At 44.8% G+C, this 18,768-nt stretch overlaps 1 protein-coding gene across 1 annotated transcript in view; it reads left to right on the plus strand.

Moving 5' to 3' along the window:
• The window catches only part of LOC144504903 (ALK tyrosine kinase receptor-like), a 304,540-nt gene that overhangs the window by 176,332 nt on the left and 109,440 nt on the right, over positions 1–18,768 (plus strand). Inside the window, 2 exon segments of the mRNA XM_078230651.1 lie at positions 6,779–6,910; positions 11,258–11,402. Coding sequence (XP_078086777.1) covers positions 6,779–6,910; positions 11,258–11,402 — 277 coding nt within the window.

The following is an 18,768-nucleotide window of genomic DNA, read 5'->3' on the forward strand; positions in this document are numbered from 1 at the left end:
GGGGTTACGGGGATAGGGCCTGGATGGGCTTGTGGTTGGTGCAGACTCGCTGGGCCGAATGGCCTCCTTCTGTACTATAGGGATTTTATGATTCTATGTTCTGAAACAGATAGTCTGAGCACTGAGCAATGTATTCTTGTACGTATGTTTGTTGTTAATGGTGGTTTAATTTCAAATAAGGTCATTTAGTTTAAAATAGGGAAAATATATGTTCTCCAATTGTTCAGTGTCTGTTCAGTGTTTGTGTGGGTGCGTCTGTTGATTGTTCTTTGCGTTGTGGTTACAGTAAAAGAGAAGCTGGAGCTTGTGGCTGAGACATTTTAAAAGCTTTTGGAGGAAAGCCCTGTTCACACCTGGAACCTGATGTGTGTCAAGTGGTGTGTAGGGCGGCACGATGGCACAGCAGTTAGCACTGCTGCCTCACAGCGCCAGTGACCCGGGTTCAATTCCAGCCTCGGGTCACTGTCTGTGTGGAGTTTGCACGTTCTCCTCGTGTCTGCGTGGGTTTCCTCCAGGTTCTCCGGTTTCCTCCCAGTCCAAAGATGTGTGGCCTTGGTGGATTAGCCATGCTCAGTTGACCCGTAGTGTCAGGGGGATTAGCAAGGGTAAATACATGTGGTTAAGGGGATAGGGCCTGGGTAGGATTGTGGTCGGTGCAGACTCGATGGGCTGAATGGCTTCCTTCTGCACTGTAAGGATCCTATGAACTCTGCACATCCCTGACGCTCTTGTCAAACACTTCATTGAAAGAGGAGCAAATTTAGAACTTAAATCCTTGTCTTGGAGAAGTTGTAATTGGACATCTATTGCACTGCTTCAGCATGAAGAATAGGCTCAAGATATTCAAAAGGTACAAAGGGAAAATGCTGACACTCGAGAAGAAACATGGAAAATGCCAAGAAATGCACAGCAGGTCAATCAGCCTCTGAAGAAGAAGGATAGGTTAACTTCTTGGGGATGACATTTGGGCCACTGTTTGATTAAAGGTTCAGCAGAAGAAATAACCTCTCCCCCACCCCTTTCAGAGTGTAAGTGGTCTGCTGTACTCTTCCTGCGTTTTCTGTTTCTACTCATCAAATACATTTGTCACGTTTTTTTTCTGATTTCAGAGGAATGGTAGATAATGGAAGAAAGGGAATATGAAACCAAGCAGAGGAACGAGTAACTGAACCTAGTATTTTCAGATCATTCATGTGTGGAAATTTTCAACTTTTCTAACACTTGAAATACAACACATAAAATAACTGTCGAAAAATAAGCATCATTCCTGAGATCCTGATCCCAAATGCGTCAATGTTGGGGAAACAGTAAATTCTCTTGTCACTCGCTGTCCCAGGAGACGTGGTGGAGTGATTAATTAGAAGAAAGGTTAACACCAAGCTATTGTCACATGCCTTCTGGTCAGAACCTCTATGATAATGAAGGGATGTATCAGTACCTCACCAACCTTTACAGATGCATCATAGAAAGCATCCTTTCTGGATGTGTCACAGCTTGGTATGGCTCCTGCTCTGGCCAAGACCGCAAGAAACTACAAAGGGTCATGAATGAAGCCCAGTCCATCACGCAAATCAGCCTCCCATCCATTGACTCTGTCTACACTTCCCGCTGCCTCGGCAAAGCAGTCAGCATAATGAAGGACCCTCCACACCCCGGACATTCTCTCTTCCACTTTCATCCTTCGGGAAAAAGATACAAAAGTCTGAGGTCATGTACCAACCAACTCAAGAACAGTTTCTTTTCCTGCTGCCACCAGACTTCTGAATGGACCTACCTTACATTAAGTTATATTTCTCTGCACTCTAGCTATGACCGCAACACTACATTCTGCACCGTCTCCTATCCTTCTCTATGAATGGTACACTTTTGTCTGTATAGCGCAAGAAACAATATTTTTCACTGTATACTAATACCTGTGACAATAATAAATCAAATCAAATCAAATCAAACCCCAATTTAGTGATGGCTCAGCAAGGGATTAAATTTCCCAAAAACCATTAAAGTGGCATTTCTTGACACTTTACGAGTCATGATTTTGAAATTACTGCTCAACATATCTGGTCTGTAACTAGTTGGCTTCTTCTAAGGGTTGAGAAACTCATTATTTAGTTTTAACATTTTAATCTGCGATAATGGTGACTGTTCTAGGTGTATGTGTGCATAGATCCCTGAAAGTTGGGAATCAAGTAGATAAGGTTGTTAAGAAGGCATATGGTGTCTTGGCGTTTATTGGTAGGGGGATTGAATTTAGGAGTCGTAGCGTTATGTTGCAACTGTACACAACTCTGGTGCGGCCGCACTTGGAGTACTGTGTGCAGTTCTGGTCCCCACATTACAGGAAGGATGTGGAGGCTTTGGAGAGGGTGCAGAGGAGGTTTACCAGGATGTTGCCTGGTATGGAGGGGAGATCCTATGAGGAGAGGCTGAGGGATTTGGGATTGTTTTCGCTGGAAAGGCGGCGGCTAAGAGGGGATCTTATTGAAACATATAAGATGATTAGAGGTTTAGATAGGGTGGATAGTGATAGCCTTTTTCCTCTGATGGAGAAATCCAGCACGAGGGGGCATGGCTTTAAATTGAGGGGGGGTAGTTATAGAACCGATGTCAGGGGTAGGTTCTTTACCCAGAGGGTGGTGAGGGATTGGAATGCCCTGCCAGCATCAGTAGTAAATGCGCCTAGTTTGGGGGCGTTTAAGAGATCCGTAGATAGGTTCATGGACGAAAAGAAATTGGTTTAGGTTGGAGGGTCACAGTTTTTTTTTGTTTTTTTTAACTGGTCGGTGCAACATCGTGGGCCGAAGGGCCTGTTCTGCGCTGTAATGTTCTATGTTCTATGTTCTATGTTCTATAATTCATAGAATCATAGAATCCCTACAGTACCAAAGGAGGCCATTTGGCCCATCGAGTCTGTACTGACCACAATCCCACTCAGGCCCTATTCCTGTAACTCTCATTTATCCTGCTAATCACCCTGATATTAGGGTCAATTTAGCATGGCCAATCAACCTAACCTGCTTTTCCGAAGCAGCGGGAAGTGTGGACGGTGTCAACAGATGGGAGGCTGGTTTGCATGCTGGACTGGGCTACATTCACGACCCTTTGTAGTTTCTTGTGGTCTTGGTCAAAGCAGGAGCCATACCAAGCTGTGATACATCCGGAAAGGATGCTTTCTATGGCGCATCTGTAAAAATTGGTGAGAGTCGTAGCAGACGTGCTGAATTTCCATAGCCTCTAGAGAAAGTAGAGGTATTGGTGGGCTTTCTTAATTCGAAAACCTTTCAATTAAAAATGGCTTCATTGTGGAAGGAGAGCACTGGCACAGGAGAGCCTATGGCCAGCCTGATGGGGAGGGAACATGCCGAGAGTGCTAGCCCCCATGCTTCTTGCCACCTGGAGACCAGTCCAGGCCGATGGCCTAATTCCCGACTTCACAGGTAGCTGCATACAAACTGGGAAATTAGAGTTTGTCTTTGATTATTGGGCTTAATCCATCATTCGCATATCTTAATTGACTATCTGCCCCCATCCAGCCCATCTGGGAAAATGGCCCGTGGACAGGTTAGTGATGGGCCACCTATTCGACTCACCATCCTCACAGTGGTGAAAATTCTGTCCTTGTACTTCAGTTATTTTAGACTATTCCAATAGAGTGCCTTACCTATATGCAGTAACTGCTAAAGGTGGCACATTGGAAGTCACTGTGTGAGATCATAGAATTCCTGGCCATAGAAGGAGGCCATTTGGCCCATCAAGTCTGCACCGACCACAATCCCACCCAGGCCCTATCCCCATACATTTACCCTGCTAATCTCCCTGACACTAAGGGGCAATTTAGCACGGCCAATCCACCTAACCCGCACATCTTTGGAATGTGTGAGGAAACCGCAGCACCCGGAGGAAACCCGTGCAGACACGGGGAGAACGTGCAAACTCCATACAGACAGTGACCCAAGCTGGGAATCGAACCCAGGTCCCTGGCACTGTGAGGCAGCAGTGTTAACCACTGTGCCACCATACTGCCTAAGAAGTGTATTCTGTTGAAAATATTGGACCGTAAATGTACATCCTATCACTCTACAATGCAGTGTTCAGAGCTACTACAGCAGACTATTAATGAGTAGCATCTTATTATGGGTTTACCAACTGGCCTGTGTTTCAAATCATGGATATCTGAACGATAGGAAGGATGAAACCAAAGCTCTTGCTGACTTTGACCTGTTTTCCTTTATGCCAACATTTTCTTGTGTGAAACATTCGGAACACCACAGAGAGGATCTGCTGAGTTTGTCATTCTTAATTTATCTATTATATCTTTGTTGATCTGACTCCCCTGCTAGCCACTGAGGCCGTAGGTAATGACAGCTTTTAACTGCCACTGAATAAAACATTTTAATGATTCCAATGTCTGCATCAAACTCCCTAGGCTTACTTTAGAAACAACTTTTATGACTCTCATATCCAGTTTAACACGCTATTTTAGATCTGAGTTTGTGTGTGTCCCCTGATACTTCAGCAAGTCAGTGATCTTAGCTCCTTTTCATTTTACACTTCTGGCATTTTATATATATAAATATGTTGATATTCTTTTTTGTTGTTTTAGGACTTCCATCTTAAGTCTTTCTTTCTGACATTGCCATTCCTTGGGTGTCTCCAACAATTCCTGAACAAAATGGTGACCAATGCTTTCAGGCCTACACCAATACTGCTCCTACAGTTATGTGCAAGTGGACTATATTGTTGATGGCTTCTCCTTTCTAAATATTACATGAGCTTCCTCTTCCCAACATTCGTTTCCTCGCTAACCTTTTCAAAACTGTGGGACTGCTTCACCTCCCTTAAGCTTTTCCTCCTCTCCCAATTGGGCGGCACGGTGGCACAGTGGTTAGCACTGCTGCCTCGCAGCGCCAGGGACCTAGGTTCAATTCCGGCCTCGGGTGACTGTCTGTGTGGAGTTTGCGCATTCTCCCCGTGTCTGCGTGGGTTTCCTCTAGGCGCTCCGGTTTCCTCCCACAGTCCAAAGATGTGCGGGTTAGGTGGATTGGCCATTCTAAATTGCCCCTTAGTGTCAGGGAGACTAGCTAGGGTAAATGTATGGGGTTATGGGGATAGGGCCTGGGTGGGATTATGGTAGGTGCAGGCTCGATGGGCCGAATGGCCTCCTCCTGCACTGCAGGGAATCTATTCTATTCAGTCATACCACCTGATAAAACCCAACTTTACATCACCTAAGCGCTACTTCCTGACTTTTCTAATCCTCTTTATTCTTCTCGAGTTTGATGCTCACTTTTACTCTTCGGGATCCTAATCCTGCACACAAGTTTCTCCAGTTGAAAAAACATTGGTTTGTGGTAAGTCTTGTTTCCCCGGAGAGAAGCAGCTGCATTCAGCTTCCCTGTAGTCAGTAAGACAGCCACGATCAGTAGCTCAGAGGACCAGTGTTTTCCCAGCCCTTTCCACTCATCGCACTCTTGTGATTTTGTTCACTTTTACATCGACGACACCACCCTTCTACATTTTCCATTTTGCATTGATTCCTGCATCCATTTGGTTTTTTTATCCCCAGGTATTCATAGAATAGAATCATAGAATCCCTATGGCGCAGAAGAAGGCCATTCGGCCCATCGAGCCTACACCAACAGCAATCCCACCCAAGCCCTATCCCCTTACCTCCAACTATTTACCCTGCTAATCCTCCTGACACTAAGAGGCAATTTACCATAACCTGCATGTCTTTGGAGTGTGGGAGGAAACCGGAGCACCTGGAGGAAATCCACGCAGACACGGGGAGAATGTGCAAACTCCATATAGACAGTCACCCAAGACCGGCATTGAACCCGGGTCCCTCGAGCTGTGAGGCAGCAGTGCTAACCACTGTGCCATCATACCACCCTTCTGCTTTTGCAAACAGTTAAACAGCGTGACCTTTCCCCCCATATTTGGGGAATTCAAAACCTGTGATGGATCCGTCCATGACATTGGAAGTTAACTCTGATGTTCTCAATCCTTTCTATCCTCCTCTCTAAGGCAGCTATCTCCCCCGGAGGTGGGTTTGGAAGTTTGAATATATACTCTATGTGCTATTTATTTGTTTCAGAATTTTTCTATTTAATCCATGTGTAAAAGTCAATAATTCATTAATAGTAACTAAAATTCACATTGAGGTATTGAGGTGCAACTGGAACATTATTGGTGTAACGAGCTTCCAGTGTAGAGTATTCATGCAAAGGTTCGGATATACATTTTTCTAAAGATCATAGAATCATAGAATCTACAGTGCAGAAGGAGGCCATTTGGCCCATCGACCCTGCACCGACAACAATCCCACCCAGGTCCCATCCCCGTGACCCCACATATTTACAGTCCTAATCCCCCTCACACTAAGGGGCAATTCATCATGGCCAAGCCACCTAACCCGCACATCTTTGGACTGTGGGAGGAAACCAGAGAACCCGGAGGAAACCCACGCAGACATGGGGAGAATGTGCAAACGCCACACAGACAGTCGCCCAAGGCCGGAATTGAACCCAGGTCCCTGGCACTGTGAGGCAGCAGTGCTAACCACTGTGCCACCGTGCCTCCCACAATGTTAATGGCTGTGACTAAAATTTAACTGCTGACATATTCCTGCTAATTTGCTACAATTCAAATTGGATTTTTAAGTTTGTTCTACTCTGAGAAACTCTGTATTCTGATAGGTTTTTTTCCCCTCAGTGGCTCAGTTGGTCAAGCGAATTGTACACTCAGAATTACATTGATCATCTTTTCTTTTCATTCAAAGGCCAATCCCACCATCCAGAGTGTCTGCTTGGGAGAGAATAATGTGATTGAAGAGGAGTTAAAAGCAAACGGTAATATCACACAGTGGGCAGGAGGCGGAGGAGGGGGTGGAGGAGCCACCTTTATTTTCAAGGTGAGCTTTACTAATTGCTTGTTATTTTTTGAAAAAAGGAAGCATCCACCACTTTATCAGCCAACTTCATCGAAACGATCAGGAATTATCGAATCACAGAAACTTTCAGAAGGGAAGGAAGCCACGTGGCCCTTGTGTCAATACCGGCTCGCAAATACCCACCCTGTCTTGGTCTGTAACCCTCGGTTACAGCACATATCCAAGTTCAAAACTCCAAGCCACTTAACAATGGGACTTAGAAGAAAATGTATTTTTAATGTCATATTCTATTTTAAGGAATGTTCTGCAAGTATTATTTGATGCTGGCAAACGTTTTCTTTGGCCTCAGACAGGGAACATTTTTGACTCTACATTCAGATTGAATTGTGTAGTTCCAGTCATCTTAATCAGAAAACATAGAAACAAAGAAAATAGGAGCAGGAGTAGGCCATTCGGCCCTTCGAGCCTGCTCCACCATTCAATATGATCATGACTGATCATGCACTTTCAGTATCCCACTCCCGCTTTCTCTCCATACCCCTTGATCCCTTTAGCCGCAAGAGCCATGTCCAGCTCCCTCTTGAACATATCTAACGAACTGGCCCCAACAGCTTTCTGTGGTAAAGAATTCCACAGGTTCACAACTCTCTGAGTGAAGAAGTTCTTCCTCATCTCAGTCCTGAATGGCTTACCCCCTATTCTTAGACTGTGACCGCCTAGTTCTGGACTTCCCCAACATTGGAAGTAATTCTTCCAGCATCTAGCCTGTTCAGTCCCATCAGGATTTTATATGTTTCTATGAGATCCCGAGGGCAGGGGACGAGGGGAGGATTTATAGTCACAGAAGCTGGTGTGTAGGAGTGCTAGGGAATGTGAATGTCTGGCACAGATCCATAGCGTCAGGTCTGTGGCACTTTACTGTTGAGTTTACTGCAGAGGCTTGTTAGATAAGCCTAAAGTGTTCTTCCTGATAAGAAGTGTTATTACAATTGCTTTAAATGAAGCTATTACAAATTTCACGTCTGCGCTGGATATTCTCCTGGGCTCGGTCTTACTGAGTCCTCCTGTAAGTAGATTCTACTTGCCCTGTGCTCTGGAAAAGACTTTTACCACCGAATATCTGTACAATTGCGTGACCCAAAGGCTGTGATTGTGAGTCCCACGATCGTCCATGTTGTTGGCAAATTAAAGATCGTGGAATTAAAGGGAGAGTGGAGGCATGGATGCAACATTGGCTAAGGGACTAAGAGCAGAGAGGAGTGGTAAATGGCTGTTTTTCAGACAGTAGGGGAGATGTACAGAGATGTCCCACAATAGTATATTCGAACTGCTGCTCTTTTTGACATATATTGATGACCCTGCCCTTGGTTAAACAGGGCATTATTTCAAAGTTTGTAGATGATACAAAAGTTGGAATTATAGTGAACCATGAGGAGAATAGTAACAGACTTCAAGAAATGGAATGGGAAAAAATATGGCAATTAAAATTCGACACAGAGGCCTGTGATGTGGTGGTACATTTTGTTAAGAGGAATGAGGAGAGGAAAATTGAACTAAAGTATCCAATTTTAAAGGGAACAATAGAACAGAGAGATCGGGCACATACTTACGTTTCAAAGGTAGCAGGAGCAGTTGAGAAAGCTATTAAAAAGCATATGGGAACCATGCTTTATTAAAAGAGCACAGTATTTTCACGTAGGGACAGAACATTGTGTATTAGGGTTCTTTGATGCTCCCAAAACATCAGGAGACCTTTGAACCTCATTTTCTCTGTATTTTTGTCTTTGGGAGATGCGAGCAGGGAGGGATTGGATTTTGTGAATGTGATGCAGAGTAGGAAGAATGGGACTGTGGAAGGGGGTTAGTTAGAAGGCCCTCCTCAGTTTTCAGAAACAGTAACCCCAGCTCTCAGCATCGTTCTTATGCCCCATTAAACCCCACCCATTTCCAGGCCTCCTCATGCTCCCTATGCCCCCTCCATATCCCCTCATTCTCTCCCCATGCACCTGCCATGCCTACCATATATCCTCTATAGCCTCTCTGTCAGTATCCACCATTCTAAGAAGTCTCACAACACCAGGTTAAGGTCCAACAGGTTTATTTGGAATCACGAGCTTTCGGAGCGCTACTCCTTCATCAGTGCTCCGAAAGCTCGTGATTCCAAATAAACCTGTTGGACTTTAACCTGGTGTTACGAGACTTCTTACTGTGCCTATCCCAGTCCAACGCCGGCATCTCCACATCATAGTATCCACCATTGGCAGACCTCAGGATGCTTTGAAATGTCCATTAAAAAAAAAACTTATAGTAATCTAATAGAGCTCAAGGAAATGCAAGCTCACTTCACACTGAAGAAAATCCTCAATCATAAAAGCCATTCAAAAAATAAATCTCTTCAAGGGGTCAATGTGCTGTAAGAATAAACAAACACTTATTCACTCACCGCAGCAAATCCTTTAATAACCACTTAAAACTGCCAACCAAAATCTGAATGTTGAGATAGGTTGTCATAAACTTTCAAAACTCAGCCAAACATTCATGATGGGCTCAGCTGTCAAAACAAACCTCAGAAAATCTAAACAATGGAGCTATTTGAAACTGAAAAATGTGATTTTTTAAAATTACCCCTGCCAATCAAAGCAAGAACAGAAGGCTGCTTTTCCTTTGTCTAAGTGAAAACTACTCATTTATCTTTCTATCTAAAAGGACTCTGAGCATTCAAATCACTTCAAGTTATTACACGAGAGATCCCAAACATTTCCTTCAGTTTTCAATGCATAATAGTATTGGGAAAAGTACTGTAATGCATCTTAACACTTAAACAATGCCCGGCGATGAATCATTGCAGTTCGAACACATTTACATTACAATATAATATCTAATTGTGACATTTGAAGTTCCCCAAAGGTTTAACACTTACCCGTCAGAATGTTCCTGACTCCTCACCAGACTTTCACCAGTGTTCAAGAACTGCGCAATGAGATTAAAATAGCAGGGGGGGAGGGGGGGGGCACATGGTGGGGGGATGGGCATGGGTGAGGGAGGGGGGGAAAGAAATTCAAACCTCCTGCAAGACTCACAATAGTGACCCCTTGCATTAAGTTGATCTTTCTCTACCCCCCAGCTATGAATGTAACGCTACATTCGGCACACTCTCTCCTTTCCTTCTCTATGAACAGTATGCTTTGTCTTTATAGCGTGCAAGAAACAATACTTTTCACTGCATACTAATACATGTGACAGTAATAAAACAAATCAAATCAAATCAGAGGGGGTGCGTGCGGGTTGCAATCCAATGCCTTCCTGACCCACAAACAGCCATGCAGAATATCACGGGTCAGGAAGGAAGAGGATTTTCTTTGTGTGAAAACTTCATGATTTCAGATTCCCTCACCCCATTCCTGCTTCCAACAGGACCGGTCCATAAACAAGTAAGTTACGCTAAACACTCTAAACACCTTAAAGGCACCAGTTTGAAGGAGTTCGTCTTTAATGATGGGCACCACAGTTTAGGTAGGATGTCAAATTCTTGGAGAAGGTGCGGGGGAGATTTACTAGGAGGGTACCAAGGATAAGGATCTTCAGATATGTGGAGAGACTCGAGAAACCGGCATTGCTCTCCTTAAAGCAGAGAAGATTAAGAGGAGATTTCACAGTCGTGTTCAAAATTATGAATGGTTTTGATAGAATTAGCAGAAAGATTGGAAGGGAGCTGAGGATAATGGTTTTCATCCAGAAGGTTGGGTGGATTTGCAATTCCCTGCTTGAAGGAATGATAGAGGCAGAGTCTCTCACTGCATTTTAAAAATACTTGAATATGCACTGCCTGGGAGTGTGGTGGAGACAGGTTCAATCCAGGCATTCAGGAGGGCATTAGATGACTTATTGATTGGAAACAATGTGCAGGGGTATGAGGAGAAGGCAAGGGAATGGCACTAAGTCATGGTAAAATCAAATTACTGCGGATGCTGGAATCTGAAACCAAAAGGAAAAATGCTGGAGAATCTCAGCAGGTCTGGCAGCATCTGGAAGGGCTTTGACAAAGGGTCATCTGGACTCAAAACGTCAGCTCTTTTCTCTCCTTACAGATGCTGCCAGACCTGCTGAGATTTTCCAGCGTTTTCTCTTTTGGAGTAAGTCATGATGTTCATTTGGAGAGCCGGTGCAGGCACGATGGGCCAAACGGCCTCCTCCATAACAACTCTGTGATGTGTTGTAATCTGCAGAGCTGTGAACCAAGGGCTGAAAAGTAGAACGAAGCTGCAGAGCTCATTTTAGGTCAAACAAGACCATTGTCTGGCTGTCTCCTTGTGTGCAGCAAATTTAACTGCATTTTAAAATTGTGTTTGCATCCCTGAAATATTCCAGATGGATAACGGAGAACCAATCCCATTGCTGATAGCAGCAGGTGGAGGCGGCAAAGCCTACCTGAGTAAAGATTCCAGTTTCCCCGAAGAGATGCTAGAAACAGATTCCTCTGTCCCAGGAATGAACGGGAGGTCAGGTGCTGCAGGTGAGTAACATCTTTTAACAGCTTCCTTTGGTCTTCGATAGAATTCACTAGGCCCACTGGGTGGTTAGCACTGCTGTCTCTTAGCACCAGGGAGCCGGATTCGATTCCAGCCTCAGGTGACTGTCCGTGTGGAATTTGCATGTTATCCCTGTGTCTGCTTGAGTTTCCTCCGGGTGCTCCGATTTCCTCCCACGGTCCAAAGATGTGCAGGTTAGGTGGATTGGCCATGCTAAATTGCCCCTTAGTCTCCCAAGATGTGTAGGTTGGGAGGGCGGGGGTAAGTGGGATAAAAACATGGAATTAGGGGGATAGAGCCTGGGTAAGATGGGGTGTCGGTGCAGATCCGATGGCCTGAATGGCCTCTTCTGCACTGTTGGCATTTTACGATTCTGTTCTATGATACTGTTTGGGAACCTCTGCAAAATTCAATACCATCCCCTCTAGTCCTATGTCACATATTTTAGAAGGGTAGTCATTTTTATGCTTCGAGTGCTAATATGCTCTCCTGGGCTTGGAGCATCAAAACCTCTCTGGAGTCCTCTCGAAAGGAAACAATGAGAGTTTAACATATTTTTCTTTTAACTGTAAAGGATCAGCGTTAGGCAAAGGCAAGTGTATCCACATGAGCTCTTTTGGATTTCTTCCACATCAGCCTACCTATATTGTCAAGTCGAGAGTAATGTATTATCATGTAAGCACATGGCTATACAATTGGATTTTGCTTTCAACGTTATAGTTCTTCTAACTGAGTGGTGTTCTTATCTTTACCTCAATACACCTGCATCTATTCCACTGTGGTTTCAGCTTCTGAATGAAATTGGACAGTGGGTCCAGAGAACTTGGATTTTCATTATCTTCAAATTTGTCTTTTTCCCAGGGCAGTACAGTTTCACAGGTGTTGGCCACGCATCAGAGCACTGCCCCAAGTGGTCACTCTTCATGCGTGAATCTGATCAGGTGGGCTGTTTAACTATGGGAGACATCACCCTCATGCTCAATCCTGTCCCCACTCAATGCCCACAAGCATTCACTTTCCCGCAGGAAAGTGATCCAGCAATTCATCATTTTATCTAATTATTTGAAGGGGGAAGAACTTCTTTCATAGAATCCCTACAGTGCAGAAGGAGGCCATCTGGCCCATCAAATCTGCACCGACAACAATCCCACCCAGGCCCTATCCTCGTAACCCTACGCATTTACCCTGCTAGTCCTCCTGACACTAAGGGGCAATTCAACATGGCCAATCTACCTAACCCGCACATCTTTGGGCTGTGGGAGGAAACTGGAGCACCCGGAGGAAACCCACGCAGACACGCGGAAAACATGCAAACCCGGGTCCCTGGCGCTGTGAGGCAGCAGTGCTAACCACTGAGCCACCATTGTCCTCTTTAATTCATAACTTTTGCTTCCAAAGGCCTCTTGCTGAATTGAAGAAACTTTTCACCTGTTCTCAAAAGAATTGCCGTAACGTTCTCATATTGTGAGAATAACATGACCTTGCAAGGCAATCACACTGTAAAGTTCCTTAATTTATGAAGCCTTAAATCCTTCAGCCCTTAGCCTTATTGATCTCCTTATAATTACTTCCAGTAGATTGCTGACACATTGGTGTTATATCCCATTTCACCAATTCACATGCAATTTGGAATGTCACAAACAGTCTCTCTGCAAACCACTCTGTAGATATTATCTTTGATATGCCATTAGCACTTGAAATCACAGATAATTTAACTAAAACTGCTACAGCATAATATTTATGTTTCATTGCCTCAAATACAATTTGTTAATGTTACTTAAGGTGACTCCAAGTAATGTGTAATCTTGGTGAGTAATCAGCTCTAAGTCAATGGCCTCAGTGTGAACTCAAGTCTGTCCTTCCTTCAATGAATGACTGCAGTAGACCATTGACATGACAAATTAGTACATTGCACTCTGAACTAGACAACCCCAATATAAATTACAATACCTGCTGACAATTCAGCGCTGCTATCCTCCCGAGTTGCTAATCGCATCCAGCCGTGGTGTGAAGCCGATACGAGTGCTTAGTCACGGGAAGGTTGGGAGAATAAAGATCTGCCACCACGCCACCACAAAACAGCACTAGAAATGATTATGGAATTTTTCAGGATCTACTGGAATCCCAGAAAGGACCATCGGACCCTGGGCATTCCTTTTCCATAGAGCCCACTCCCAGGCACTTCGCAATGGTCACAGCAAATTCCTCAAAGCCTTCACTTTACAAATGCCCCTTGCATTCATTTATACCTTTTGCTTCGATGATTTTTGTTGATAACTTCATTCGTAAGCTCAAAATCCGCATTGTAAAAGCTGTTATACCCGGCTTCCTTTCTTAACCCTTTCTTCATTCAGGTGAAATTACTTGTTTGCTTCTCGGCCTTTTGGCTAAGGACGGCACGGCGGCACAGTGGTTAGCACTGCTGCCTCACAGTGCCAGGGAACCGGGTTCGATTCCCGGCTTGGGTCACTGTCTGTGCAGAGTCTGCACGTCCTCCCCATGTCTGCGTGGGTTTCCTCCGGGTGCTCTGGTTTCCTCCCTCAGTCCGAAAAACGTGCTGGCTAGATGGATTGGCCATGCTAAATTCTCCCTCAGTGTACCCGAGCAGGCGTTGGAGTTTGGCAACTAGGGGATTTTCATAGTAACCTCATTGCAGTGTTAATGTAAGCCTACTTGTGACACTGATGAATAAACTTTCAATCCTGACTTTCCAATTTATAGCTTGTTATCCCTTGGATTATTGATGCAAAGCTAGATAGGAATATAAGCTGTGAGGAGGATACAAAGAGGCTGCAAAGAGACATAAACAGGTTAATTGCAGAGGCAATAAGGTGGCACACGGGGTTTAAGTGGGGAAGAGTGGTGAGGTTATTCACTTTCTTAGAATAAAAGAGCAGAATAATTTTTAAAAGGCTGAAAACTTTTAAATGTTTATGTTCAGAGTTATTTGGGTATATTTGCATAAGGAAGACAGAGGGCTGGGATTTAGAATCCCAGAAGGGTTGGGTTTGAGGGTGAGCGTGCCCGCAATTTCACGTTGCTGGATGTCATGCCAGTTTGGTGCCACGATCTCAATCCCAACGAATTTTTGGAAAATCCAGCTCGAGGTCAGATTGGCTGGCCACAAAGTTAGGGTCAATTACTGCCCTGTACCCACACTGACAGGGGCTTGCAGTCAGCAATGCAGGGAGGAGGCATTGGCAGATCAGGGCCAGGCAACCATGGTGGGTGCACGTTGGGGGAAGAGTGGGTGGGATTTATGACTAATTTGGCGAAGACCCCCCCCACCCTCTTCCCTATAGAACACACAAGAACACATGAAATAGAAACAGAAGAAGGCCCCAGGCTCTTCAAGCCTGCCCTGCCATCCAACATGATCATAGCTGACCTCTGCTGGCCTCAGCTCCTTTTCTGTGCCATTTCCTCACTATTCTTCAATCTACTAAATATTTAACCACCTCGCCTTAAATACTTCTGATGATCCAGCCTCCACCACCCTTTGGAGCAGAGAATTCCAGTGATTCACCACCCCCTGTGAGAAGAAACCTCTACGCACCTCCATTTTAAATGATTAGCCCTTTATCTTGTAGTTATGTCCCCTTGTTCGAGAGTCTCCCACAGTGAAAACATCTCGCCATGTCCCCTGTTAAGCTCCCTCAGGATCAACAGCAGGGCCAGCACATCACAACTGCAGTACCTGGGCTGCCTAATGGAAGGGTTCTCCATCCAGACTCACAGCCAGGCAGCTGTGGCCCTTTTAAATTTTGAAAACAGTACTTACCTCTTCTCCTGAGGTGCCGTCTCTCCCTCTCTCGTGCCACCATGAGTCGGCAGCTTCCACCTCGGCTGGTGGGATGTGTCAGTGCCGGAGAGCTTCCTTTGGTGGTCACTCACCCCCTCAACTGGACGGTGAGCCCACTCCCTGCCAGTAATTGGCCTGACTCTGACGGGGCATATCTGGAACACATCATTTGGGTGCAGGACCCAATAACAGTTCCAGCTTCAGGTTCATAACCCTGGAATGAAAATCCCAACCAGAAAGTTAATGTACAGGTACAGCAAGCAATTAAAATAAAGGCTTACATTTCATAGAATCATAGAATCCTACAGTGCAGAAGGAGGCCATTCGACCCATCAAGTCTGCACCAACCCAGCCCCACCCAGGCCCTATCCCCATAACTCCATGCATTTACCTTAGCTAGTCCTCCCGACACTAAGGGGCAATTTAGCATGGCCAATCCACCTAACCCGCATATCTTTGGACTGGGAGGAAACCGGGGCATCCGGAGGAAACCCACACAGACACGGGGAGAACATGCAAACGCCACACAGACAGTGACCCGAGGTCGGCATTGAACGCGGGTCCCTGGCGCTGTGAAGCAGCAGTGCTAATCACTGTGCCATCATCGCAAGATAATTTGCTTTGTGAGGTGTTGATTGAGGGATAAAAATTGGCCGGGACACTGGGGATACCTCGTCTGTTCTTCTTTGAAATGGTTTCATGGGATTGGAAAGAGAAGACAGGCCTCGATTTAACATCTCATCCAAAAGATGTCCTCCAGCAATGCAGCACTCACTCAGTACTGCATTGGAATGTCGGCCTAGATTCATGTGCTTAAGCCCTTAAGTCCAGAACCTTGTGACTCAGAGGCAAAAGTGCTACCATTTGTGCCATAGCTGACCATCAAGAATAACAACTGGCATTTTGGCCTTTATTGCAAGGAGTTTGAAGCACAGGAATAAGACAGTCTTGCTATAATTGTGCAGGACTTTGGTGTGACCTCATCTGGAGTACTGCGCACAATTTTGGTCTCCATATCTGAGGAAAGGTTCGCTAGATTGATTCCTGAGAATAGTGTTGTCTTATGATGAGAGGGCGCATGAATTGGACTTACGTTCTCTGGAGCTTAAATGAATAAGAAGTTGGCTCATTGAAGCATATAAGATTCTGAAGGGGCTTGACAGGGTTGACACTGAGAGGTTGTTTTACCAGGCTGAGGAATCTAAAACACGGAGGATAAGCCCATAAGATGTAGAGGCAGAAGTAAGCTATCAGGTCCATCAAATCTGCTTCACCATTCACTAACACCATGACACAGTGGTTAACATTGCTGCATCACAGCACCAGGGACCCAGGTTTGATTCCCGGTTTGGATCACTGGCAGTGCAAAGTCTGCATGTTCTCTCCGTGTCTGCGAGGGTTTCCACCGGGTGCTCCAGTTTCCTCCCACAGTCCGAAAGACACGCTGGTTTGGTGCGTTGGCCATGCTAAATTCTTCCTCAGTGTACCCAAACAGGTGCTGGAGTGTGGCGATTCGGGGATTTTCACAGTAACTTCATTGCAGTGTTAATGTAAGCCTACTTGTGACACTAACAAATAAACTTTAAACTTTAAATGATAATCCTGAACTCCATTTTCCCGCCTTATCCCCATAACCCTTGATTTCCTTACTGATTAAAAATCTATCTATCTCAGCCTTGAACATACTTAACGACCCAGCCTCTACAGCCCTCTGCAGTACAGAATTCCAAAGATTCACTACCCTCTGAGAGAAGAAATTCCTACTCATCTCTGTCTTAAATGGGCGACCCTTTTTTCTGAGATTATGCCCTTTGGCCCTGGACTCTCCCACAAGGGGAAACAACGTTTACCCTGTCAAGCCCCCTGAGAATGCAAGATGTCTCAATAAGATCATCTCTCATTCTTCTAAACTTCAGTGAGTATAGGCCCAAACTACTCAACCTCTCCTCATAAGAAAATCCCTCCATAGCCAGGATCAACCTAGTGAACCTTCTCTGGATTGCCTCCAATGTCAATATATCTTCCCTCAGATAAGAGAACCAAAGCTGTTCACAATATTCCACTATGGTCTAATTAATGCCTTGTATAGTTTTAGCAAGAGTTCCCTATTTTTATACTCCATTTCCTTTGAAATAAAGGCCAACATTCTATTTGCTTTCCCTATTACCCGCTGAGCTTGCATGCTAGTTTTTTGTGACTTATGCACAAGGACCACCAAACCCCTTTATGCTGCAGCTTTCTGCAGTCTTTCTCCATTTAAATAACATTCAGCTCCTTTATTCTACCTACCAAAGTGCCTAACTTCACATTTTCCTATATTATATCTATCTGCCAAGTTTTCTGCTCACTCACTTAAGGTGTCGATCATTTAGCACTGGGAAGAGGCAGTGGTATTGTGTTATTGTCATTGGACTAGTAATCCAGAGACCCAGGGTCGTACTCTGGGGACCCAGGTTCGATTCCCATCCGGCAGATGGTGAAATTTGAATTAAATTTTAAAATCTGGAAATAGAAATCTAACATTGACCATGAAACCATTGTCGATTGTCGTAAAAACCCATCTGGTTCACTCATGCCCTTTAGGGAAGGAAATCTGCCATCCTTACCTGGTCTGGCCTATATATTGACTCCAGACCCACAGCAATGTGGTTGATCCTCAAATGCCTTCTGAAATGGAGGGCAGTTAGGGATGGACAATAAATGCTGATCTAACCAGCGACGCCCACTCCTGTAAAATGATTAAAGAAGAGAGGGAAAATTTCTTCAATCAAAGGGTTGTGAATTTCTGGAGCTGTCTGCCCCAGAAGATTGTGGAAGTTGCATTGTTGAGTATATCTAGGGCTGTGATAGACAGATGTTTATTCTCTCAGAGAATCAAGGTATTTTGGAGAGTGGTTGGGAAAGCGGAGCTGAAGCAGTAGATCAAACATGATAGTATTAGAGTCATAGAGGTTTACAGCATGGAAACAGGCCCTTCAGCCCAACTTGTCCATGCCGCCCTTTTTTTTTAAACCTCTAAGCTAGTCCCAATTGCCCACATTTGTCCCATATCCCTCTATACCCATCTTACCCATGTAACTGTCTGAACACTTTTTAAAAGACAAAATTGTACCCGCCTCTACTACTACCTCTGGCAGCTTGTTCCAGACACTCACCACCCTCTGTGTGAAAAAATTGCCCCTCTGGACACTTTTGTATCTTTTCCCTCTCACCTTAAACCTATGCCCTCTAGTTTTAGACTCCCCTACGTTTGGGAAAAGATATTGACTATCTATCTGATCTATGCCCCTCATTATTTTATAGACCTCTATAAGATCGCCCCTCAGCCTTCTACGCTCCAGAGAAAAAAGTCCCAGTCTATCCAGCCTCTCCTTATAACTCAAACCATCAAGTCCCGGAAGCATCCTAGTAAATCTCTTCTGCACTCTTTCTAGTTTAATAATATCCTTTCCATAATAGGGTAATCAGAATTGTACACAGTATTCCAAGTGTGGCCTTACCAATGTCTTGTACAACTTCAACCAGACGTCCCAACTCCTGCATTCAAT

The sequence above is a fragment of the Mustelus asterias genome, chromosome 15 (assembly GCF_964213995.1).
Source record: "Mustelus asterias chromosome 15, sMusAst1.hap1.1, whole genome shotgun sequence".
NCBI lineage: Eukaryota > Metazoa > Chordata > Chondrichthyes > Carcharhiniformes > Triakidae > Mustelus > Mustelus asterias.